Source organism: Notechis scutatus, chromosome Z, assembly GCF_049901735.1.
Source record: "Notechis scutatus isolate UNSWTSFEM ecotype Mainland chromosome Z, rNotScu1.2, whole genome shotgun sequence".
In the NCBI taxonomy this organism is placed as follows: domain Eukaryota; kingdom Metazoa; phylum Chordata; class Lepidosauria; order Squamata; family Elapidae; genus Notechis; species Notechis scutatus.
In genome coordinates this window covers 141,133,551-141,158,920 of record NC_142025.1, presented here as the reverse complement: position 1 = coordinate 141,158,920, position 25,370 = coordinate 141,133,551, and the positions used below count along the sequence as shown (strand labels likewise).

The 25,370-nt window shown below is 41.6% G+C and overlaps 1 protein-coding gene across 2 annotated transcripts; it reads left to right on the top strand.

Annotated features, from left to right (window-relative positions):
- Positions 1-5,995: 5,995 nt before the first annotated feature.
- PRSS53 (serine protease 53) lies at positions 5,996-25,293 on the top strand. 2 transcript variants are annotated; one of them, XM_026683500.2, is made up of 10 exons: positions 5,996-6,118; positions 11,382-11,408; positions 12,101-12,269; positions 13,953-14,233; positions 15,439-15,605; positions 17,285-17,501; positions 19,368-19,500; positions 20,514-20,773; positions 21,186-21,349; positions 23,544-25,293. In XM_026683500.2, exons 1-10 carry the CDS (start codon positions 6,037-6,039, stop codon positions 23,766-23,768), a joined length of 1,725 nt encoding a protein of 574 aa, XP_026539285.2. In that variant the 5' UTR covers positions 5,996-6,036; the 3' UTR covers positions 23,769-25,293. The 2 variants fall into 2 exon arrangements, with proteins under 2 accessions (XP_026539285.2, XP_087802866.1); XM_087946740.1 differs by lacking the exon at positions 5,996-6,118 and adding an exon at positions 7,102-7,227.
- Positions 25,294-25,370: the final 77 nt, after the last annotated feature.

Genomic DNA, 25,370 nt, shown 5'->3' with positions numbered 1-25,370 from the left:
CTTGCAACTGCTTAAAGGTGTTGAGAAAGAGAGAAGGGCAGGTACCCTTCCTAACTGCTCAGATTCTAAAGGAGACGGTAGAAGATTTGTGCTTTCAGACTTGCAAGATTCTGTTAATGTAGGCTTAAAAAAAAGTAATATTAACACATCTGATTGTGTTTCCTGTCTGATCTACCTGGAATGGCTGACACTTCCTCTTCTCCCAAACTGCTGATTTAAATATATATTTTTTTGTCCTGGAGAGATTTGAGGGCTGAGACCCAGCTAATATGAAGCCACTGAATTTTGTTATGTTTAAACAATCATTTTTCAGCATCTATTATCTTTTTGACATGGATCTAAGAACAGCTTATAGTGTACTTCTGGTTAGCTTTTATCAGGCCATAAAACAATAAAGTTAGGAATATACTTAGAACAAATTAAGTATTATAATGCACTTAATGCAGTGCAATCATGATATTTGCATATTATAGTTTCCAGTATATTTAAACTTTTTTAAAAAAGCAGAATAGATCTTCAGTCTTAGCAACCCAGAGCATCTAGACTAGAAAGGTTCAACTTTGGCAGTTTTAAGACCTGTGGACTTCAACTCCCAGAATTGCCCAGCCAGCCTGGCTGGGGAATTCTGGGAGTTGAAGTCCACAAGTCTGAAAATCACCGAGGTTGGACACCCCTGATCTAAGCATTAATAAAATCATGGAAACATAAAATGATAGAATGGAAAGAGACACTGGAACTCATATAGTCCAATCCTTGGCCCACTTTAGGAATCGACCATTGGAACATTTAATTAATTGGGGGCAGTTGTGGAGGGAGGGAAGGGGTTGTCCAAAAAGTCAAAATAGTAGGCACAACCATGTGATGGGAATCTCCCCCATGTATGTTGTACATGCAATGCACATTAAAAAGAAGCTGAGTCATAGTCTCCTCCCTGCACTTTTGAGATGCCCCTGTTTAAAAGATCATACTGTGAAACTTCTTTTGTGTCAATGTGTGAATAAGCTTCAGTGTTGCGACGCTCCGGCAATGAACTAGCCCTCATGAGGCATTTGTGATACATGGCAACCTACATTGTACCCGGCGGGTTTATGGATCATGACTTCTGGCTTCATGTTAAACCAGACCTTGTGGTACACCAGATGTGTACCCCCAGACTACCAGAATTTCCCCGTTAGCATTATTAGCAATAGACAAGATTTGTAACCATCCGGAGTGACTCCACAGGTGCTAAATGCTCGATCGAGCATTTCTAGCTCTGTGATTTTGGTGTTAGGAATTTGACTGCACCCCCTTACCAAGGCCATATCAAAGGCTGAGGAATTCCCTGCCATTCAGCAAGACAAGGCAGGCCTGTTTCTGGATCACCCGTGCCTAAGGGAGGATTCACAGATCTCCTCCCCTCTTTTCCCACCTGACACGTGGCCTCTCCTCTCCTTTCCACAGCTCAGTCATCCTTGGATACCTGGGAAACCACCATTCAGGCAATGCTACCTGAGCTGGCAAAGGAGAAGCCCATTTAGCAGGAGCCAAGCCTCCCTATGAACCCCGAGGGGAAGGGGGAGTCTGAACGTGCATGTAATTGGCACGTATGACAAAGAAAGCAAGAGAGAGCAAGAGAGAGAGAGAGAGAACCGTGATCTCTCTCACACAAGGGAGTGAACCTTGATGTCAGGGTTGCGCTTGTAGCATCGGTGACTACACATCTTACATGTTCAGTGCTGACGAATATCATCTGAGGCCTGACCTGAACCTTGGTGTGGTTGATGAAAGCAGATGTCCATCAAGAGACATTTTTTGGGGTGCCCTTCCTAGGTGCTGGAATGCTGTATTGCCAAGTCCTGGTAAGCTATTTTCCCCCATCCCTTGACACCTTGGAATACAGCTTCCATCATACTCTGCCAGACCATTCTATTGGACACTGCAGTCAGCTCACGTTATTGGCCTTTGGTTATCAAAAACTTCTTGAAGATTTTTCAGATGTTTATGGCCTTCCAAAGACCTGGTGACTTGTTCATTTTAACTTTGTGGCATGAAACTCAACCTTACACCATGATTTATGTTGTAAATCTAGCAAATGTGGTTTTTTCAGTAAAAAGGAAACAGAATTACACAAATTCGTGGAATTAAAAATCAAAGAAGAAGGGAAGGTCTCTTTCTGATCAAACCAACCTCATGGACATGCCTTGGTAGTTTCATGATACATTGTGGAATTGACCTGTTGTGAGTGTGACCCTTTTGTCCTACTACATCTTTGCTATTTCTAATGGTTCCCCACCCATGTCCTTCATTGTTCTACCTCTCTATTTGAGATCATCCAAGGTCAGGCAATGCCGAAAAATGGGTAGTTTTTTGAAGTCACATTGTTGTCCTTCCTTGTCATCACTTAAATGGTGTTCTCCTGGCCCACTCCTTCTTTTTATTAATTTTAAACTGATGTTTCTCAACCTTGGCAGTTTGAAGATGTATGGGCTTCTACTTCCAGAATTCACAAGCTAGCATAGCTATGCATAGCATAGCTGGCTGGGAAATTGAAGTCCACACATTTTCAAATAGCTAAGTTTGAGAAACACTGCTTTAGATCAATTATTGGACTCTAATCTTTTTTTCCTCTCTTAATTCCAGTGGGCAGTTCCATCTCAGAAAGCTACTTTTTGATTCTCCCTCCTTCTTGTTTTCCTTGCCGAAATCTGAGCACCCAACATAGCAGTTGACATAGCATCTGAACACTTATTGCTTAACCTGTCCATCTCTGCCTTTTCCTACCAACCTTGGCCAGAGAGAAGGAGGAGGAAGAGGAAGGTAGAGCCTCCAAGAATGAGGCTCTTGAAATGAGGCAGTGATTAGAGGAAGGCTTAGAAGTTTATCTTTCTTTGGAGGGTGCCCTGCACAGTTTTTCCAAAAGCAAAATATATGCATTGATCTGAACATTGGTGATCCAATCTAGATGAGGGCTGCAGCAACCAGGAAAAAATGGGTGGGGGACAGAGGAAATGCTTGCTCTGAGTTTGAAGAAGGGACCTGGAAAGCAGAATATGGTTCTCATGAAAAGATATCAAATTTACATTTATTTAATGAATCTCAATTGCTGTTGCTCTTGTTTGTATTGCTAAGGAAAACAGACTATCAGTTGTAGAACATCTTGTAATAAATGCCAGACTAACTTTATCATTCCTGGCTAAGGGACCCAGAATGACGCATGGATGCTGCTTTAGGAAGGTAGTCATTAAAATGCAGTTTCTTATCTTGCCCCTGGGAGAACTTTGAAGAACAGGAAGATACATGTCCTTCCAGCTAAGGGGAGATGGAGCCCATGTGCTTGGCTGCAGGTCCCTGCACTTATCCACGATGAGCTGTTTCCTCCTGTCCTTGAAATAGAAAGGAAGGTATTACTCCAGAGAGTGAAGACCCCACACTTATTGTTTATAATGACATCAGATGGGAAAATAACTCAGGTTGCCTTTAATTGGGTAGTTGGTTCTCCAGTGCTGGGGAAAAGCTGCTTTATTTTGCTTAGGGATCTCTAACCAAAAAGGACTGGATGGGATCACTGGTGCTGTCTAAGGTTGGTGATTTTCTTGCAGATGTTTTGTTACCAAACTAGGTAACATCATCAAGTATAAGATATGTGGTCTTCAATTCCGATGATGTCACCTTGTTTGGTAAAAGAAACATCTGCAAGAAAACGATTAAGCTCAGAGCACACCGAGGATCGAACAGTTTAACCCTGAGCTACAAATATTCTCTTCCATTAGAATTGGGTGGGATTGATACCACAACGCAGCTCAAAAAGAGAAAGAATGCAAGGATCAAAAGATTTAAATAGCCGAAAGAAGAACACACACTGAATTGGGAATGTGGCATTATGATTCCAGATTCAATTATATAAATCTCTAAACAAGACATGTGCAGTTCTAGAACATCAGCTCCTTTGCTCTCAATCAACAAGAAGAGGGAGAAGATAGGAAAACGCCAAAGAATAGCCGGCCAACATATGATTCTGCTTTTTCACTGGCCTCTCAGAGTTTTCAGTTCCTTCTTGGTGCCTAAGCTTACCTAGCTCTTTGTAGGAAAGGGAAGGGCTGCAAAATGCTGGGATTTGCTGGGAGGATTATCCCCTAGCCATGTAGTGTTTTTCAACCTTAGCAACTTTAATATGTGTAGACTTCAACTCCCAGAATTCCCCAGCCAACATGGTTGGCTGGGAAATTCTGGGAGTTAAGTCCACATGTCTTAAAGTTGCCATAGTTGAGAAAAAAACCCACTGATCTTGAGACTCAAGTCAAAACTAAAATCCATTCTGTTAATTGTCTCAAAGGTGCTTTTTCAAGAGGTGACTGGACTTTCTGTTTTTTCTTTGAAGACGTTTCACTTCTCACCCAAGAAGCTTCTTTAGATCTGGCTGGCTAGTAACTGGAGCATTGGTAGAGTTTTCCATGACGCAAAAGATATTCCTCACCAAACCACCAGAAAAAGATTCCCCAAAAGGAGATTACTCAGAAAAGGGGCATCCAGTCTCTCTGGCAGCCACTGTAGAAATGAACGCATGGGGCCTCATGGCTGGACGGAAAAGGCAGAATTGCAGTGAAACGACTGGAGCTGACTGCAGTGGGTCCTGTCTTCCTTACTGATTCATTTACCAAGTGTCTTAGCCATGCATCTCCAAAATTACTTAATTTCACAAGATAAAAATGTGAATGGACTGCATGAAACAAGAATATAGTCATCCATCCAGATGAAGTAGATTAAGAAAAAAATCTTTCCTACATTACTCCCAACCTAATGAGACCCACCAAAATACCTTAACCCAAATCTTGGAGAAAGAACCACATTTTTAAGGCTCCTTTGAAGGTGGGCAGAGTAAAAGTCATATAAATGTTCAGGGTACGGGGGTTAGTTCACAGGGCAGGTGCTGTGTTACAGGAAGCCTGGGTTCTTCTAGATGACATTGATTGATTGACAGAACCCGCAGCAAGCCAACACTGCCAGGAGAATGGCCGAATCGCTATTTTTCTAGCTCCATCTGAAGGAATTTGAGCAGGGAAACACACACAAAAAAGAAAGGAAAATTAGCTGAAAGCTGAGGCCATTTGAGGAACAGAATGTAACTGTGGAATTACCATAGCAAGTTGCCTGTGTGGATATTTGCTTTTTATTATATTTATATATTTGTAGCAATTATAGTTTTCATTAAATGGCTGATATGAGTGTGTGTTGTCGCCAAGGGATGAGTTGGGGGATTATTTTATTAATATTTTATTATTTATTATTTTTTGTTCCTTCTACACTGTGTTTTATTTTCTGTAGGCAGCCTAGAGTCGCCCTGAGCAAGTAGGCATCTATATAATTTTTCCTAAATAAATGGCTTCCGTAGGCGATCAACATGAGCAAGAAATCAGATGCAGCATCCTGATGCAGTATCAAAGAGGCGTGGCGATGCCCTTGTCTGCCATCTTGCCTGTTTTCCCATGGACACCAGGGACCAAATACTGCAAAACAGCTGTAGATTTTCCCTCACATCGATCAGGAACTCCTCCCCGCTTGGGGAAGATGGTAAGCCTGAAGATACAACCTATTTTCTTTTCAGGAGAGCTGGAGTCAACTGCTATGTAGTTTGCGAATTATTGGCACTGAGAGCTCGGAGAGGCGAGGCTAGTTTCTATCCTTGTAAAGGAATTCCTGCATATATAAGACCCGAAGAGTTTCAAGCAGCAAAAGCTGGCAGAAAAGGTTGTCTGAATCCATCTTACAAGGAGCAAGAGGAAAGCCACAGAATGATTAAAAAGTCATCCCCCCCCCCCCGCTCCTGCTAGCTTAGCAGGACCACTGTTGTTAATATTCTGGCAAAGCATATTAAGTCTTTGGTGGGGGTTGGGGGGAGAGGAAGATGACTAATTTAGCTTCAGCTTACACATGTCAAAAAATGCCAGATTGTGCAAGGGCAGAAGAGGTGTGATGGGGGCGGAGCAACTTGAGGATCCTCCTCCTGTAACATGCCTGGAATATATATAAACCTTGAGTCCTGCACAGAACAAGCAGATGCAAAGAAATAACTTGGCAAAGATGACCAGACAGATAAGATCTGCCAACATTGGGCTGATTCTGGCCTTGATCCTTTTGGGTGAGTCACTAAGTTTGATAAAGGGTTATTGAGACCAGGTCTGGGCCTGGTCTATAGAGGGCTAGTTTGATTTATAATTTATTACAAGATGATTCAGTTTGGTTGTTAGATAATCTACTGTTTGTTTATTAGAAAGGTAATTGGATGGTTAAATGGAGCGTCTCCCTCCATTGCACTTTGGCTACAGAAAACAAAGCCAAATTCTCAAGCCAGACCCAAACAGCTTTGTCTAAAACAAATATTATCTGCGATAAATAAGTTAATAGAGTTCTACCATGTGCCATATGGTAGCAGTGACTGGATAATGGGTGGGAATAAGGCCCATTAAGGGCCACTACCCAGCCAATAAAAAAATCTTTATACGTAGTATTTACATTTTTTTATAGTGGGTAAAGAGAATGTAAAGGTGCGTGCAAAGGGAGATATAGCTAATGAAGAGACAGATTAGCAAAAAAACAGGGGGAGTATGCAAGCAATCGGTACTTTATAAAAAAAATATGTAAGAGGCTGGAACTCTTGAAAGTTGCATAGTTTAATTTCATTTGATTCTGGCTGCTTCTGAAAAAAAATGGGGTGTACTCAGTATTAGAAAAGACCAGCTGGAGACGCCATATCCCTTTTGGGATAAACTGGAACAACCAATAACACTACCTTAACAGCAATCTGATTCTGCAATCTGGTATCTCTGTTTAGAATAAATTTAATAATGTCTGGAAGTGGTGCCCATGGAGGCATTGAGTTCAAAACCTTCTCATCTCTCATTTTGAGAGGAAAAAGGGTGAAAGAAGGATGTCTAAGCAAAGCCAACTGCATTTACTATCCTGGCTGTTCCAGGCTCATCTGCAGAAATCAGTAAGTTTTTCCCCCAATGTGGCAATGAGGATGAGCATCCCTTCCTCTCTGCAAACCAGGGGCTCTTGTTAGTCCTGGAAGCAGGCGATTTCAATATATATATATATATATTTATTTTACAGGAAATGTAACTGTTTCACAAGAGAGCAGGGTTAGTGATGGAGAGAGCTGATTCAGATATCGCCCTGAGCTTCAAACAGGAAGATCACTGCTGGTGATGCTTGTGTAACACATGGCTGCCTTTAAGAAAGTGCAGTGTACGTATTGGATCTAGACCAGTGTTTCTCAACCACAGCAAAACTTTAAGACTTCAACTCCCTGAATTCCCCAGCACCCGTCTTAAAGTTTCTAAGGTTGAGAAGCATTGATCTAGATTGATCTAATCTCAATTTCCTACTGTAATCAGCCAAACTTAGGCTACTGATTGCAAACTTTTCCTATGCATTTCTGTGAGTTTTAAAACATGGCTAAAGATGAACTCAGTTTGGCACTGGAGAGCACACATGTAACTCTTAGTGTAAAACTTCCCATGGGTAACATTTCTTCCACTGGGGATGTTGCAAATGGGAGAAGATACGCTATTCTTCGCTGAGTATGTATGGTTCTTGATAAGTTTGCAGAGGCTACTTTGTCATCTGTCTGTCTCTCTCTCTGTCTCTTTCTTCCAGCCTCCCTTCCTCCCTCCCGCCATCCATCCGTCTGTCTGTCTAATCATCTATCTATCCAGCTAGCCAGTCTGCCAGCCCAATATCTTTGTGAAAAGATATTATGCTGGGGAAATCTCCCCCTGTTGAATTTTTGCTTGTTATCATTGCTGCCATTCCGTGCCTTGGAGACACCAAAGCAGTCAGACGAACAAGCTACCATCACCCTCCAAGGGAGCTGTCAGCTAATGTAAAGCGATTCCCCAAATGTCACATTAAAAAGCTTCTGTGTCTTCAGTTGTGCATTCACATCCTTCATCTTGACCCACACACAAACTTTGCTTCCTGGGGGCAAGGTTCCTTGATTTTTTCCTGCAGCTGTTTCATGGAAGGAATCTGAAGATGTGAGAAAGCCAAACAATTGTAGTTTGCTAAGAATGTCAATGTTGGTTATAAATCTTCTTTCCCAGCTGAGCAGCAGAACCTGTTTTAAATGTCAGAACTCCAACCCTTTAACCTGTGAAATGCTAGCTAAAAAATGCCAGTTTTGTTTACCACCATCATTCTTTATTCCGTCAGACACAAGTGGGAATTGTTTCGAGATTTCAGATCTCAAAATTGAACATTTTATTTGATTTTTCTCAAGATTGCAAAGTCGTTTTACAAGGAAGCGGCTGGCCATAAACAATGGCTGTGCAGAAAGGCACAGATTCATTGCGGAGTTGGGAAGGGATCAAAATAGCAAGATGGCAACTGTAGGTCCTGCTCATAAAATAAGGAAGTTTTATATTTATTTGTACATATTTGATCTCTGGTGCCAAACTGGCCACTTTGTCTTTTTTGACCTCACTTTGGAGAGTGAGAGAAAGACACCAATTGTAGGCCTTCCTGTATCAAAGGCAAGTTCGATGTGCTGGCACATTATGATTGTGTTCACTTGATTGCTAAGAAATAGGATAGCCATTTTTCTGGGGTTTCCCTTTGTCAACCCTCGTAAACTTCCGTCATGAACAAATATCGAAATAAGATATTTATACTACCTTTTGTGACTTTCCCTCATTTTCCGGCTCTTTTGTTCCCCTGTGTTCTGCATCACTGCTTGCTGTTATATCCAGTTACTGCCATTGCTCAAACCTGGGTTCCTAATCTAGTTTGTTATTTAAGTCTGCCAAAAATCAGTAAATGCGGCCATTGAAGTGGGGTTTGGGGGATAGTGGGAAATTAAAGTGGCTATCCCTGGTTCTTTTTTCCCTGCTATTGCGAGCTGAACCTAAGAGAGGCGATAAAGAGATCCTGGAGGGTACACAGGTGGGCTCAAAAGCCAAGGTGGCACCATAACTATCTGGACATAACAAGAGTGACACAGCCATCTTGATTTTCCTTGTGGCCGCCATCTTGATTTTCCTTGTGGCCGCCATCTTAATTTTTCTTGTGGTCGACATCTTGGTTTTTGTTGTGGCTGCCATCTTGATTTTTTTGGACCCTTGCCTGGTGCATAGCCTGGAAGGCTTACCAGAACATGAAGGGTTTGGCCTGCATTCCTCTCAATTTTGAACCACAATTTTATTCTAAGGAGGATCCGGCCTATGAGATAATTGAGGGAAAGAGAAAAATCCCAAAAAACATATGCACCACTTCAGATTTTTTTTTTAGCAGCAGGAAATTTTTTTAAATTCTTTTTCAAACATCTAGAAAATAGGAATTTAGCCAAATGTAGATTGGGTTTAAAGGAAAGTGATTTCCCTCATGGTGTTTTTTCTTTTTACGGACAATATTCAAAAAGATTCCATAGGCAGGCAGGCACGCGCGCACGCACGCACACACACACACACACACACACACACACCACTCTCTAACAACTGTTAATGTATATTACCGGCTCAGAATTGCATGCAAGTAGTCCTCGATTTATGACCACAACTGAGTCCAGAATTTTGGTTGCTAAGTGAGGCAGTTGTTACATGTATTTTGCTCCATTTGATGACCTTTACTGCCACAGTTGTTAGGCAATGCAGCTGTTAAGCAAACCATGTGGTTGTTAAACAAACCTGGCATCCCCCCATTGACTTTAAAAGCTGTGAAACATGATCATCGTGTGACCCTGGGACAGTGCAACCATCCTAAGCACACAAAGCAGCTACATTTTGATCCCATGACCACGGGGATGCTACGATGGCCACAAGCATGAAAAACGGCCATAAGTCGCTTTCTTCGGTGCCGTTGTAACTTCAAACAGTCACTGAACAAGTGGTTGTAAGTTGAGGACTACCTGTAGCTGCTGATTTTTATTCGGCGTATGAATTGAACCGGATTCAAAGGATGAGGTCATGAATGACGCACGGGAAGGCGGATATGGGCCCCAAGGGAGTGATCCCCATTTCTTCTTTCAGGGATAATCTTGCCTCCTTAAAATCTTGCTTAGAGCAGCAGGCGTCTGGATAAAAGGCATTAAGTCACGGTTTGCAAGCGTTACACCTACCAGGAGTTTATCTTAGCTCATGCAAAAGCTCTTAGTCAAGGCGGTTGGCATGCCCCATGTTGAGAGTTGTCCTTTGACAAACAAAGCCACACCAGCCTGCATTTTTAGTGTTTCATGTGGATCTCAGCCTGCCTTGATGTTTCCTGGTCATCCAACAAAAAACACATCCGACTTCAGTGGAATAGACATGATCTCATTATATTAGAGGGTTACAAAGCAAACATATTTTTTTTGAAGCTAAATTGAACCTAAGTACTGTAGTAGAGAAGGGTTGAATCTAAATTTGCCAAAGCATTACTCAGATGTTTGTTCATCCTATTTAACTTTCAACATTTACTGAGGCTCTTAATAGCAATTTGCAGGTATTAGCAATTTATATTTTCCATACAGGAACTATCAGGTTTTACTACAGATAGCCCTCAACTTACAACCATTCATTTAGTGATCATTCGAAGTTACAACAGCACTGGCAAAAGTGAGTTATGACCTCACACTTACAACCATTGCAGCATCCTCTTGGTCACATGATCAAAATGCAGACACTTGAAAACCGGCATGATGGTTACAGTGTCCCAGGGTCACACGATCCCCTTTTGTGACCTTCTGAAAAGCAAAAGTAACGGGGAAACTAGATTCACTTAACAACCGTGTTACTAACTTAACAACTGCAATGATTCACTTAACAGCTGTGGCAAGAATGCTTTTAAAATGGTGCAAAACTCCCTTAACAATTGTCTTGCTTAGCCGCAGAAATTTGGGGCTCAATTATGGTCATAAGTCAAGGACTTCCTGTACTTAATCAACTGCTGCTGATCAAATGGCAATGCTAAAAAGAAGCCAATTCAATATTTGTTGCCAAAATTTCTCATCAGTTCATTGTTTGGAAATTTGGGAAAAATCCCTAAAGGAGCAACTGAGGAAGCAGCTTCTATTTGTGTCGCAAGCAGCTGGAAATTGCCACTCCAAGTGAGTAGCCCCTTTGAACTGAATCAGGCATGACTAATATGTCTGAAGTCACGCAACTGCAGAGATAACCCAGGACAAACATGTCCGTTTATCTCAAAGGCAATTCTTCCCTATCAAATCAACTGACTTATAGCCAGTTAGAAATTCTGCAGAAAGCTGGGTGTGTTTGTGGATACATTTTAATTGTTGATACTTTATCTTACTTGTATGTAACTTTAAATGTCTATTTGGTAGCAAAGGGGATTTATATATGCATTTAACTAGATATTGAATTTTATTTTGAAGGAGATTTTAACACAACCGTGTTTTTTGTTTTTACCAGCTCTTCACAGAGGATCATCAGTTCCAGGTATGATCATTAATAGGACATGTTTCTTTTTTAGTTTGCAACACTTTCTAATTACATAAAACCACATAAGGTTTGGGCTGAAAATGGATTAGTATGGGACCCTTCTATCCTAAGTTTGAAAGGTAGCTGCAAACAATATTTGGATTGCTTAAAATGTTGGCTTCTGGGTTTAAATTGGAAAAAATGGTCTTGCATCATATTGATGTGATCAGGACTATTTCAGAAACAAAGCATACCCCACCCCCAAATCCCAGTTACCTGCTCTGAAGCTGTACATTTCACCAGCCAATAAGAGAAGAACAAGACTTTACTAATCCCATATGGCTAACTTATTATAGTTTCAATAATTTTAAAGAGAATTCTGGGAGTTGAAGTCAATATATCATAAAGTTGCCATTGTTGAGAAAACCTGCTCTATCAAGTGAGGGCCAGTTTGGTACGGTGCTTAAGACACCAGGCTAGAAACCAGGAGACTGAGTTCAGACCCCACCTTAGGCATGAAGCTAGCTAGATGACTCGGGCCAGCCACTCTCTCTCAACCCTGGGAAGCAGGCAAGGGCAAACCACTTCCATAAACCTTAGCAAGAAAACCACAGGACTCACCCAGGAGTCAACAGTGGCTCCAAGGCACCAAAACAAAATTGGATAACCTCTCTCTAAGTTGCCTTTTAATCTTCCTGTTCCCCATCCAGCATTAACATGTGGAATTCAACGGCCTGTTCTACGGATAGCGGGTGGTGTGAACGCCCAGCCTGGCGAGTGGCGGTGGCAAGTCAGTGTCCAATATCGCAACCAACATATCTGCGGAGGAAGCCTCATTAATGATCAATGGGTTCTCACTGCTGCCCACTGCTTTTACGAGTAAGTAAAGATGGGTGCTCTTTTCTTCATGCCCCTCATATGCCTCTTACTCTGACAAGGTTCTTTATACCTCCTAGTGGCTCATCGGTGGCTCAACCTACTTCTGCCACCATAACCCATTGAAGACTGTTTTGATTTAAATTGGCAGTGGAAAGCTGCTTTTGTTACAACATATGTAGTTACCTTTGGTGCAGCAGCATGAAAAATCCTTCAGACCCCAAAAGGCCAACTTTCTGCAATGCATTCTCTGTAGTTATAATTCATTTAAGTGTTAGATAGTATCACTTTGTTGTAATTTTAGATATTATTACATTTAATGTAATTTTAGACTCTACATAATCATTTAATATAGGTTGAATCCTGGATCTCACTTAGAGTTGCTAGTTGGATTATTTAATGCATGTATTTTAACTTTGTCTTAGAATTGATTTTGTTCATCATCACACACAGGCACCCTAATATGCAATCCATATCCTATTTATCTAACTATCTGTTTGTCTGTCTAGCTATCCAGTTATCCAGCTAGCTATTCACAGAGTATTCACCTTGTACTAGTCTACAACTGAATTTAATTGAATCAAATGGAATTGATTCAATTGAACCAGTAGCTGCCAAACACCAAATCAAATCATTGGGCTGGCTACTCTGGAACTAATTCTCCAGAAAGACAGAAGACAGATGCACAGTTTTACCTGGGAATGCTTAGGACTGTTAGTTTAGGTGTCCCTGAATGAAAATAATACATATAGTCCTTGACTTACGACCATAGTTGAGCCCCCAAAAGTACCCAAATTTTGATCATGTGATGATGGGGAATGCTACAACGGTCATTAAATGTGAAAAATGGTAATAAGTCACTCTTTTCCGTACCATTGTAACTTCAAACAATCACTAAACAAATGGTTGTAAGTTGAGGACTAGCTGTAATAAACAGACATTTCAGAATTGTTCCGTGTGTCTTTAGCAAAATGGTCAACTTTTTTCTATCAATTAAAACCCAAGGTATTTACCCCAAGGTAATCTTTCTTCAACCTGAATCTTTCTCCACATTAAAATCCCTGTGTTTCATCATCTTCAGTCATTTATATTGGCTGTGAATGATGGGAATTGTACAGAATCAAAAACATCAGAATCAGAATAGAGCTGGAAGGTACCTTGGAGGCCATCTAGTCCAGCCCCCTGCTCAAGCAAGAGATCCTACACCATTTCAGACAAGTGACTGTTCAGTCTCTTCTTCAAAGCTTCCGGTGGTGAAGCACCCACAACTTCTGAAGGCAAGCTGTTCCACTGGTTAATTGTTCTCACAATGAACTGTCCTTCACTGAACTAAGGAAGTTTCTCCTTAATTCCAGATTGCTTCTCTCCTTGATTAATTTCCATCCATTGTTTCTTGTCCTGCCTTCTGGGGCTTTGGAAAATAAATTGCCCCCCTTCTTTGTGGCAGCCCCTCAAATACTGGAATACTGCTACCATGTCCCCCTTAATCCTCCTTTTCTCTAGATTAGCCAAACCCAAATCCTGCAATTGTTCTTCATATGTTTTAGTCTCCAGGTCTCTGCATTTTTCCCAAAGTCTCAACATCTTTTTTTGTAATGTGGTGACCAAGACTGGATTCCAGGTGTAGATGGTAGAAGGTTGGGAAGGGAATTACAGCTCTCTTATACAGATGTTGTTTTATTCCAGGATTGGGAAAGAAATTCACCTGGACCAGTGGAGCGTGATCTTGGGAAGTGTCAGACTGACCGGCAGGAGGCCCCGAGGGTCAAAACGGAATGTCTCCATGGTCATCCCTCACGAAAACTACACCAGCTATGAGACAGGCCATGACATTGCTCTGGTGCACCTGGCCAAGCCTGTGCGCTACACCAGAGACATCGCGCCCATCTGCCTGCCCTTCGCTGAGCACCGCTTTGCTTTTGGGACCCAGTGCTGGCTGACTGGCTGGGGAGACGTTGCGGCCAATGGTGAATAGAAGGAGTTAGAGTGGGAGAGGCCTGGAGGGTCTTCATATCTAGCTTCAGGAATCTGTAAAGACAGATTAAAAAAAAAAGGCCTGGAGTTTCTTATTGATAAGGAGAGGCTTCAGGGCAGGGTTCCCCAGCCTTTCTGGCTTTGTGGACTGGCAGGTTGGGGTTGGGGAGAGAAGGGGATGGTTCTACACAATTGGTGGACAAGTACATGCATGTGCAGCTCCATCTGCACAAGCGGCAGGCATGCACACCCACCACTCGCCGCAAATGGACCATGCAAGCATGCGCCCAGCCACTGCATGCATGTACGCACTCGCTCACCACTTCCACAGCCCGATTCTAATCGGCTCAAGACCTGGTAGTGCGCCATGGCCCAGGGGTGGGGACCCCTGCTTTAGGTGGGTCCTGGACACATTAAGTGTGGATAAAACTATCGCTAGCCATCACCTTGCTAGTTACATTATTTCCCTCCCTCGGTGGGAGGAAACCAGCATTCTGATGAAAAGGAAGTCTTCCTCAGTTGCTTAGCGGCCAGGATCCATAGATGCTGATGGGATTAGTGGCAATGGATACAGCCCCATAAAGAACCCAGAAAAACGGGGGCTGAAGCCAGGTCGAAACGAAGTGGAGGTGGACAGTGTCTTGTCTGAGAGACTTCAGGTAGTCCTCAACTTACAACAGTTCATTTAGTAACCAATTGAAGTTACAAGGGCACTGAAAGAAGTGACTTATGGCCATTTTTTACACAACTGCTGCAGCATCCTCTTGGTCACGTGATCAAAATTCAGTTGCTTGGCAGCTGCCTCATATTTATGACAGCGGCAGTGTCCTGGGATCATGTGATTAACTTTTGTGACAAGCAAAGTCAATGGGGGAAGCCAAATTAACAACTGTGCTACTAACTTAACAAGTGCAGTGATTCATTTAATAACTGTGGCAAGAAAGGCCATAAAATGGGGCAACATTCACTTAACTGTCTCACTTAGCAAGAGAAATTTTGGATTCAATTGTGGTCATAAATCAAGGACTACATGCACTAGAGGCAAGAGAATGAGTGAGTATGTGCAAGCATGCTAGTTTTTGTGTGTGTGCATACTTGAGTGTATCTAGAGTGTGTGTATGCATGCATTTCAGTGCAAAATGATGTGTTTAGGGCTACCGGTTCTGCATGTTTAACCTTATTCTTTCTTGCCTTCCAGTCCACCTGCCAGACCCCATGAACCTCCAAGAGATAACCATGGACCTCTTGACTGTCGACATCTGCAACTGCATTTACAGCAATCTGCGCAACAGGCGGATTGTCAACCCTGCCTTGCCTGGCATGGTCTGCGCCATGACTCCTGACCGCAAGAGAGGACCTTGTAAGGTTAGTCAAACAACACACTCCCAACATACAAAGAATCATGTGCTTGTCTGCCGCTTCCTAACTGTTGGAAACTTGGAATACCTGTTGGGATGTATTTTGTATTGCAACGACTACAAAAGTATTTAGCCAGTAGATGGCAGAATTTACAAGTTTGGATCTATCATGCTCTTTTTTTCTAAGTAGAATTTCCTGTTTCCGGTAACAGTAACAGAGGTGGTATTCAGCAGGTTCTGACCAGTTCTAGAGAACTGGTAGCAGAAATTTTGAGTAGTTCAGAGAACCAGCAAATACCATCTATGACTGGAGATTTTACAGTATTCTTCCCCTGCCACGCCCATCAACCCACGCCCACAGAATCGGTAGTAAAAAAAAATTGAATCCCACCACTGAAGAGTAATATAGTTGATCAGTAAAGCACATGGTGATTGTATTCTTTGTCTGCTCTTATTTGCTCATTGTGCAACCTCACTGTTTCAGCTACTAAATTTAAATATCTTCACATGACTCTCCCTTGATGGACAAGAATTGGTTGTTAATGTTAAAGCAAGAATGTAAATCAAATTTCTAGCCCTCTAGATCTGAGTTTGGGGAGTCGGCAGCAATATTTGAGAAAATCTTCGAATCCAGAGGTTAGAAAATGGTTCAGGAAGTTGTACAGTTCCCTCCATTTTTTTCCTGTATAGCACAGAGGGAATGCAACATGGTGAAGAAAAGGAATTCAGCAGGGGGCTTTAAGTATAACTTGAGATAATTAGATCTAGCTTAATATAACATAATAACATAATAATGATACTAGAAGGGATCTTCCAGATCTTCTAGTTCAAACCCTGCTCAAGGCAGGAGACCCTATACCATTCCAGACAAATGGCTGCCATTCTCTTCTTTAGAACCTCCAGTACTGTAACACTCACACCTTTTGGAGGCAAGTTGTTCCACTGATTGTCAGGAAATTCTCTCCTTAGGTCTAGGTTGCTTCTCTGCTTGATTAGTTTCCACCTGTTGTTTCTTGTCTTGCCTTCTGGTACTCTGCAAAATAGGTCGACTCCTTCTTCTTCGTGGCAGCCCCTCAAAGATTGGAAGACTGCTGTTGTGTCACTGTAGTCCTTCTTTTCACCAGACTAGAGACACCTAAATCGATTTATTCTCCAAAGCACCCGAGGACAGGGCAAGAAGCAATAGCGGGAAGCTCATCAGAGGAGATCAAACCTTAAAATAAGGAGGAATTTTCTAACACTGAGAGTAATTAATCAATAGAAAAGCTTGCCTTCTGGAGTTGTGGATGCCCCTTTGCTGGAGGTTTTCAAGAACAGTTTGGATTAGAAGGCCTCCACGGTATCTTCCAGCCCTGTATTTCTATGATTAAGACCAACAGATTTCCCAGTTCTGGTGGTTGGTTTTAGCATCAATGAATTCCTAATTCTCATAATTAATCTTTTCCTTGGTGCCTATCTCTAGGGTTCCCCCCCCCCTTCATCTACTCCATGCCCTTAACTTAATGTTGTTGCCCATCAAAGGCTGGAAAAGTTTCTAATTTAGCAGTCTGAGGCATCTCCTTGCCACTAGCTCCCACTGGTGGATCGTGCAGTAAGAAAACCCGCTAGCAAAGGAGGAGATGGAGCCAGACATCACTGTGTATGCAGAGAAAATGCAAAAAAATAAATAAATCTCTTTCCACCTAGGGCGACTCGGGTGGCCCGCTGGTTTGCCTGGAGAATGGCCGATGGTTCCAAGCAGGGATCATGAGTTCCTCCATGAGTTGTGCCCAATTCTACGGACCCACCCTCTTGACAGACACAAGAGCCTATAGCAACTGGATCCAGTCTCACGTTGAAGGGGCCTCCTTTGCCAATCAGATTGAGCCCATACCCAACACCACTGACAGTTACATGTGCACAGGTAGGCATCTTCACATCTCGCTACCTTCACTGACAATCCACTCTTCAAAGCCTCCCTTCAGGATTTTGGTGACGTTCCTTAGTTTCACCTTCTTGCTTTCTGACCCAGCTTTCAGTTCTGCCTCTTCTTTTTTCAGAGAAGGAAGGGTTTAAGCTAACCATGGATTCCAAATTAACTTCTAAGTCTGTTTGCATTAAGGTAAAGGTAAAGGTTCCCCTCACACATATGTGCTAATCATTTCTGGCTCTAGGGGGCGGTGCTCATCTCCATTACAAAGCCAAAGAGCCAGCACTGTCCGAAGACATCTCTGTGGTCATGTGGCCGGCATGACGCTGTTACCTTCCCACCAAAGTGGTCCCTATTTTTCTACTTGCATTTTTACATGCTTTTGAGCTGCTAGGTTGGCAGAAGCTGGGGCAGGTAACGGGAGCTCACTCCGTTATGCGGCACTAGGGATTCAAACCACCAAACTGCCAACCTTTCTGATCGACAAGCTCAGCATCTTAGACACTGAGCTACAACGTCCCCTGCATTATCCATGCTTAAACCAAAGACTTGCAAAAGTTTGCTTTTGCAATAAATACCAGCTATCAACCAAAAACAGAATCAATGATGCTTACCTTGGCAACCTGAAGATGTGTGGACTGCAACTCTCAGAATTCTCCAGCCAGCCACATTGAAATCCAGACATCTTAAAATTGCTAATGTTGGGAAACATTGCTCTTACTAGTCACCAATTCTGTATAATTGCTGTTTTAATCACAATGCCAAACTGGCTCTCATCTCACAGAGCAGCATTTCTCAAGCCCAGTAATTTCAAGAGGTGGATTTCAATTCCCAGAATTCTCCAGCCAGCCTGGGAAATGAAGTACACCCATAGTCTACACTCTAATCTTAATTTAAGGCCCATTTAGTGCATCAGAGAGAAGAGGGGATTGATAGCTCTTCCTACACTGGACTACAATCTCCACTCCTACTAACAATGTTGCTTGGGATGATGGGAACTGGAACACAATCACATTTGGAATGTCACAGGATCCCCATCTGAGTATTGCTTCTTATCTGGGCATATCATGGTTTAAAGCTGGATGTTCTCATTAGTGCCTTTTTTGTGACAGGAATTATATGGCTTATTTATTCATCCAAGCATCCAAAGGCCACACCCAGGAGGAATAATTCCTTCTGTATGGAATAGTAACATTTTGGCTATGTGTGGTTTGAAAACCAGAAAAAATGTTTTCCCTTTCACAGCAACTCAACCGGCCTCTTTTGCTTATTTTATTTCCCCTTCAATATATACACTGTGAAAAACTTTGGTGTCACCATGTGTGAGTTGCTTGGAGGGATTCAGGGTTCATGTCTGGCACACCCTTGCCAATGTGGAGTAGGTGATGATGGATGTAGCCATATATATGTGTGTACTGTACCTGTTGTCTTTGGAGACATAAGATGAAGTGACACCTCATGTTACAGGTAGTCCGCCTCTTATACCCATTTGTTTAGTGACCGTTCGAAGTTACAACGGCACTGAAAAGAGTGACTTGTGACTGTTTTTCACATTTACGACCATTGCAGAATCCCCATGGTCACCATTTTGGACACTTGGCAACCAGCAAGTACTTGTGACGGTTTCAGTGTCCCAGGGGCACTGCATGTGAAGCTAACATTGACAAGCAAAGTCAATGAGGAAGCCAGATTCATTTAACAACCGGGTTACTAATTTAAGAACTGCAGTCACTCCCATAACAACTGTGGCAAGAAAGGTCATAAAATGAGGCAAAGCAACTGTCTTGCTTAGCAACAGAACTTCTGGGCTGAATTGTGGTCATAAGTTGAGGACTACTTGCATTCTTTATTGACCTCCAGGCTGTGGGGTCCTGAAACAGGAGAACAAACAATGGCCTTGGTATACAAGTCTACAGTACGAAGGAGAGCATGCCTGTGGAGGCACCTTAATTGGGGAAGACCGGATCCTGACTGCTGCCCAGTGCTTCATTGGGTGAGTGAAAGATGGGAGTGAGGCAGCCTCTGAGTAGGGAAGAGCCCATGTTGGTCAATATCCACATTTATCTCAGTGACTTTGGATTAGATCGGAAAACTTCTTTTCAACTAATGGGTGTCCTTTGAATGTTCTCTAGCTTAGCTAACCTGACCCATTCATTTCTCTATATTGTAAACATGAATGAATCTGGCACTAAGCCTCAGCCATGGTTCTTGGTGACTATTTATTTGTATCCTGCCTTTATTATTTTTACAAATAACTCAAGGTAGCAAATATATCCAACCCTGCGAGGTAAGTTAGGCTAAAAGACTGACTCAAAGTCACCCAGCTGGTTTTCATGGCTAAGCCAGGACTAGAATTCCCCACCTCCCAGTTTTCTAGCCTGGTGCCTTAACCACAAACCAAACTGACTGCGGTAGAATCCCAACTCCCAGAATTTTTGGCCTGACTTTACAAAAATCAGAACATCTGGAAAACCTCCCTCTTTATATTAAATCAAACCACCAAACTGCAGTCCAAAATTATTACAGACAATATTTGACTTATACTTGTTTAATGACCATTCAAAGTTACAACAGTGCTGACAAAAAGTGACATGACCGGGCCTCCTACTTATGACATTGCAGTGTTCCCATGATCACATGAACAAAATTTGGGCACTTGGCAACCAGCACATTGTTACGACGATTGCAGGATCCTAGAATCGTGTGATCACCATTCGTGACTTTCCTGCGGGCTTCCGGCAAACAAATTCAATGGGGGAAGCCAGATTTGTCAACACCTGCCCAATTCGCTTAACAACCACATATATTCGCTTAAAGACAGGGGCAAAAGAGGTTGTAAAGTTGGATGTGATTCACTTAATGTCCGCATTGCTTAGCAACAGAAGCTCCAGTCCCAATTGTCATAAATGGAGGACTGTCTGTATTCAATCCAATCTGATTGCAGAGATTTACTTTTTTTGTTTTACTCGGGCATCATTCTTTTTCCTTCTGCGTGATGTTTTCCAGGCGCCAGGAAACGGAAGGCTGGGAGGTATTTCTGGGAGAGCAGCTGGAAGGAGGGCAACAAATATGGCGAGAGAAGAGGACTGTCCAAAACATTGAGCTCCATGGTCTCTACGTTGACATGATGGAAGGTTACGACATTGCAATAGTCACTCTGGCACAACCTGTGGTGTTCAACGACAGCATCTGGGCCATTTGTGCCCCATATGCTACCCACCAGTTCCCCTTTGGCTCTACTTGCTGGACCCGTGGGCGGAGAATTGGTAAGTTGTAATCTGATACAAGATATGGAGAAAAGAGAGGTTGTCACAACTCAGGATGCTGCCTAATGTTGAAGAAATCTATGGTGCTTTGCAGGAGAAGGAGGAAAGGAGATGAGAAATTTAGAATGACACCCCCCCCTTTTTTTTAAAAAAACAACCCTGTCATCCCTTGCATTGGGGTGGAGTTGGGGCGACTGAATGGAACTGAGCATTTACTGGCTGGATGTCCTTCCTGACACCTATGCAGAGCTCACATCAGATATTTTCTCTTTGTACCCAGCGAGAGAAATATCTACCTAGGAGTGAACTCACAGCCTCCTGATTGTGAGGCGAGAGCTCCATCTCTAGGCCACCATGCTGCTCATTCAGAATTACTATAATTATTCAACAATATTGTTTCCTCTTTATCCAGATGGCCGTGGGATGCCAAGCCCTCTGCAAAGTGTGGAGGCAAAAATCTTTGGCCCAAAGAATTGCAACTGCCTCTACAATGCATCGAGTGAGCCTGGGAGAGAAACTCCCATCACGTCTGATATGATCTGTGCAGCACCACATAACAGATCCATGCGTTGTGAGGTAAGGAATTGCCATGTCTCAGCTTAGAGGTGATCTTAAATGATATAAGGCGGGGGGGACGGGGGGGGGACTGGGTTATCTCTCTAAAACAAAAAATTGTCCAGGTCTTTTTTCTTGTATATGGCTCCATTCATTAATAAGAGTTTTAATGCAATAAAAAATTCTACTTTAGCCTTTTCACATTTCCCAACAGTGGCACGTTTTGACAGATTTGGTAACATATGCACATCTACATGGGTACTTTCTGCAAAATGGGAGTGAATATTTCTTACTTTCAGAAGGGACTGCATCCCATTTTGGAAAAAAATAACATATATTTTTTTTTTGCTAAACATTAGTGGTGTTTCCTCATTCTCCTGCATGGATTCCATTGAATAGGGGAACAGGAATGCTTGTTTCAGTGCAGTTTTTAGAGAATTTTGAATTTTAATTTCCTCGTAATTCCAAAATCTAAATCTCTCATCTGGCTGAAATTTGTTCTTTTATTACTAGAGTGAATTCAGGAGTACTCTGAGTTTAGCCAGTGATACAGCAGTTGTCTGGTGTACTATGAAGAGACACTACTGCCAGAATAAAGTTTTCATCTGTGGCTTAGAATCAATGGAATCAGAGCAAGGACCTTCACCCTGACCATTCCCACAAACAATTGTTATGAGCAGTACAATGCCAGAAGACTGAATTTATGAAAACACTGGGATCTTTCTTTTTGGGGATTTGAGATTTCTGGATTCTCCCTGAAAAAAAAATGAAAGGAACAAATATATTTGACTTAGATGTCTCCTGTTTTAAAATTTAATACTTGATTTAAATGTGGCCTGTTTTCTTAGATGTTTTAAAGATAAATTATGTTGAAAATGGTTCACTTAAACAGTTGTGAGAACTTTTTTTATGCAAATTGACCAGCTTGGGGTAGACTAACTCCAGGGAAGTTATAATTCCTTGCCACAGTAAAAAGCCAATGGAAAAAACACCCTAAACATTAAATAGTTAAATAACTATTTTGTTGTTGTTAGTTGCGAAATAAGTGTTTGACCAATCGTGACCCCATGGACAACGTTCCTCCAGGCCTTCCTGTCCTCTACCATCTTCTGGAGTCCATTTAAGCTCAGGCCTACTGCTTCAGTGACTCCAACCACCTCATTCTCTGCCGTCCCCTTCTTCTTCTATTGCCCTCAATCGTTCCCAGCATTGGGCTCTTCTCCAGTGAGTCCTTCCTTCTCATTAGGTGGCCAAAGTATTTGAGTTTCATCTTCAGGATCTGGCCTTCTAAAGAGCAGTCAGGGTTGATCTCCTCTAGGACTGACCGGTTTGATCGCTTTGCAGTCCAAGGGACTCATAGGAGTCTTCTCCAGCGCCATAGTTCAAAGGCCTCAATTCTTTGGCGCTCAGCCTTTCTTATGGTCCAACTTTTATTTAACTAATAACTATTTAAAGTTAAATTATATTTAAATAACTATTATTTATGTATTATTAACTGATGTTCCCCAACAGAGATAAAAGCAAAAATCAGGGCACAAACCATTATTTTTAAAGCAGTGGAGCTGTGCATCGTCTGTGCTGCTGAAACATTCAATACAGGGACACTCTAAGGCTTTTTCCTAACTTTAATTCAATAATCCAATTCTTTATGCTGATTGGAGATGAAACCCAGAAATTCTATCTCAGATCTTTTCCTCTTTTAAGCCATTGAAACTCAAAATGTAACCTAAGAATTTTCACCCATCTTGTCACATAAAAGACACAGAAAAAGTATTATTGTTGATAGTACCATTAATGGAGCTCTTAAACAAAATAGCATCCTACTGACCTTATCTAGGCATGTAAGGTAAGCAGGATTAGACCTAGTTAGGTGGCTGGTGGAAGACCACCAGGGAGTGCCAGTAAACTATTATGGAAAATTGAAAAAATACCACAGAATAAGGCAGAATAAATAAAAGATTCCTCAACTCTTATTTTACACATACTTAGAAATTTTGAACATAAGCAGAAGCTATATTTGAAACTAATAATCAAGGAGAATTAAGATTTACAACTGCTGGTATTAAGTTTTTTCTAGAATCAATATCGCAGATAACCCAAATAGCATCATTTATTTCTGCCTGCATTACCTATGCTTCCTTATGATTTGGAAATATTGCCCAGCTTCCCGTTTTGTTGGTTTGAGATGGTAATCTTTCTATTCTTGAATCTCTAGGTAAGCATTGGGGACCCCTTGGTTTGCAGCCACAATGGGGTGTGGTTCTTGGCCGGCATTTCCAGCTTTGGCAATGGATGTGGAACTATAATTCGTCCAGGGGTTTTCACATTCGTAAAGAACTATGAAGAGTGGATCATGAAGGCTGCCTGGTCAGCTTACTACAATGTGCAAAAAACCCCTCTACCAAAGGCCACGGATAAGGAGACTTGCCTGACTGTATAGCCTTCTTCTAGCTAGCAAGTTCATAAATCAGGATTTCTTTTACAATGAAGGATTGAAAAGTGAAGTTTTGTTTCATCTTATGATCTGTACGTACCTCTGTCTTGAAGCAACATGAATGTTGGTGTAACAAAGAAATGTCTACAAGAGTGATCACACCCTGGGAAATCTTCTAATCAAAATTGCATCCACTTACTCATGTTTCTCAACTGTGACAACTTTAAAGAAGTGTGGACTTCAATTCCCAGAATTCCCTGCCACGTGTCTTAAAGCTGACAAAGTCAAGAAACACTGCCTTTCTCATTTCATTTTTTATTTTTGTTAGTATGTGGTTCTCCATCCCTGATCCTGAAATATCAGGAGATGGCAAATATTTATTTCCCTTTTTTCCACCTCTAAATAAGCCTGGGACTAAACCAGGGGTCTCCAAACTTGGCAATTTTAAATTTAAGAATTGAAGTCCGTAAGTCTTAAAGTATGCCAAGTTTGGAGACTTCTGGACTAAACTGATCAAAACTGACTTGCCCAGTTTTTACACTCCTAAAAATCCATTTTCAAAGGCTGTAAAGTTTGTATAGTTGTGTCTTGCTTTTTAATGCTTTGGAATTTTCTTATCATTAAAACCAAAACAACACACACTAAGTGACCTGTGTACTAAAACTGAGCTTTCTAGTGTTAAGTACAGTCTTATCAATTAGTTACAGACAGTCCCATACAATTTACATTTTGTTTCAGTGACTATGATTCTCTAGTATCTCAAAAGAATTATTAGACGATTGAGACTGATATACTTCTTCCAATGCATTAAACCATGATATGGCTTGTTTCCTTCAAATTTAGGTATTCTACAAACTTAACTGCTGTGGCTTATGGCTTAGCCTTTTGAATAAACTCTTCAGGGTGGTTTGTTATATTGTGTATGCCATGATTACGTGTGTATGCCATGATTTGAGCCGAGACTACAGCTTCCTTGGCATTTGTAGCCAAGCTAGGAATCCATGTTTCTTGCCCTACTTTTGCTTTCTTTGAGCCTCAGCAATTCACTACAAATCATCTTTATTTTGAAAGCAAGATGTGGGTAGAATCTTGGGTTTCTCTTGTGAATTAAAAACCATCCAAGCTAACCTTGAGGGTTTTTTCCCCCCAAGATGATAAAACTGACATGGATTGGTTGCTGTATTTATTTTCAATGTTCCATTTAATGAAGTAAGTTATTTAAATATCTCTAAACTCCCTCCGGCCTACATCTCATTATTTGTACACGATAACATTACTGGTTGTACAGGTTTTAATTGTTGGGAACCAGCATCTTGTACTGTAGAAAGCATTTGATTCTTGACCTTTTTTTAAAAACATCTCCCCCATGCTGATTTATAATATGCTATACTTTTCTATCTCTCTGTGTGTATATATACATATTTATATTTGATAACATGTATTTATTATATTTTGTTTTTCTATTAAATTACTGTGAAAATTTGTTTGGAAAAATGGAATATAAACAGCAATAAAAGAAAGGCAAGCATTACCATTGTTTATAATTAAATATTGCCACAGACAATATTACAGATGGTCCTCAATTTAACGACCATAACTGAGCCTGGA

Coding starts and splice junctions, on each gene's coding strand:
- PRSS53 (XM_026683500.2), top strand. CDS start 6,037: ATGCAAAGAAATAACTTGGCAAAGATGACCAGACAGATAAGATCTGCC. Junction 14,234..15,438: donor GGGAGACGTTGCGGCCAATG/GTGAATAGAAGG, acceptor CTTGCCTTCCAG/TCCACCTGCCAGACCCCATG. Junction 15,606..17,284: donor GCAAGAGAGGACCTTGTAAG/GTTAGTCAAACA, acceptor CTTTCCACCTAG/GGCGACTCGGGTGGCCCGCT.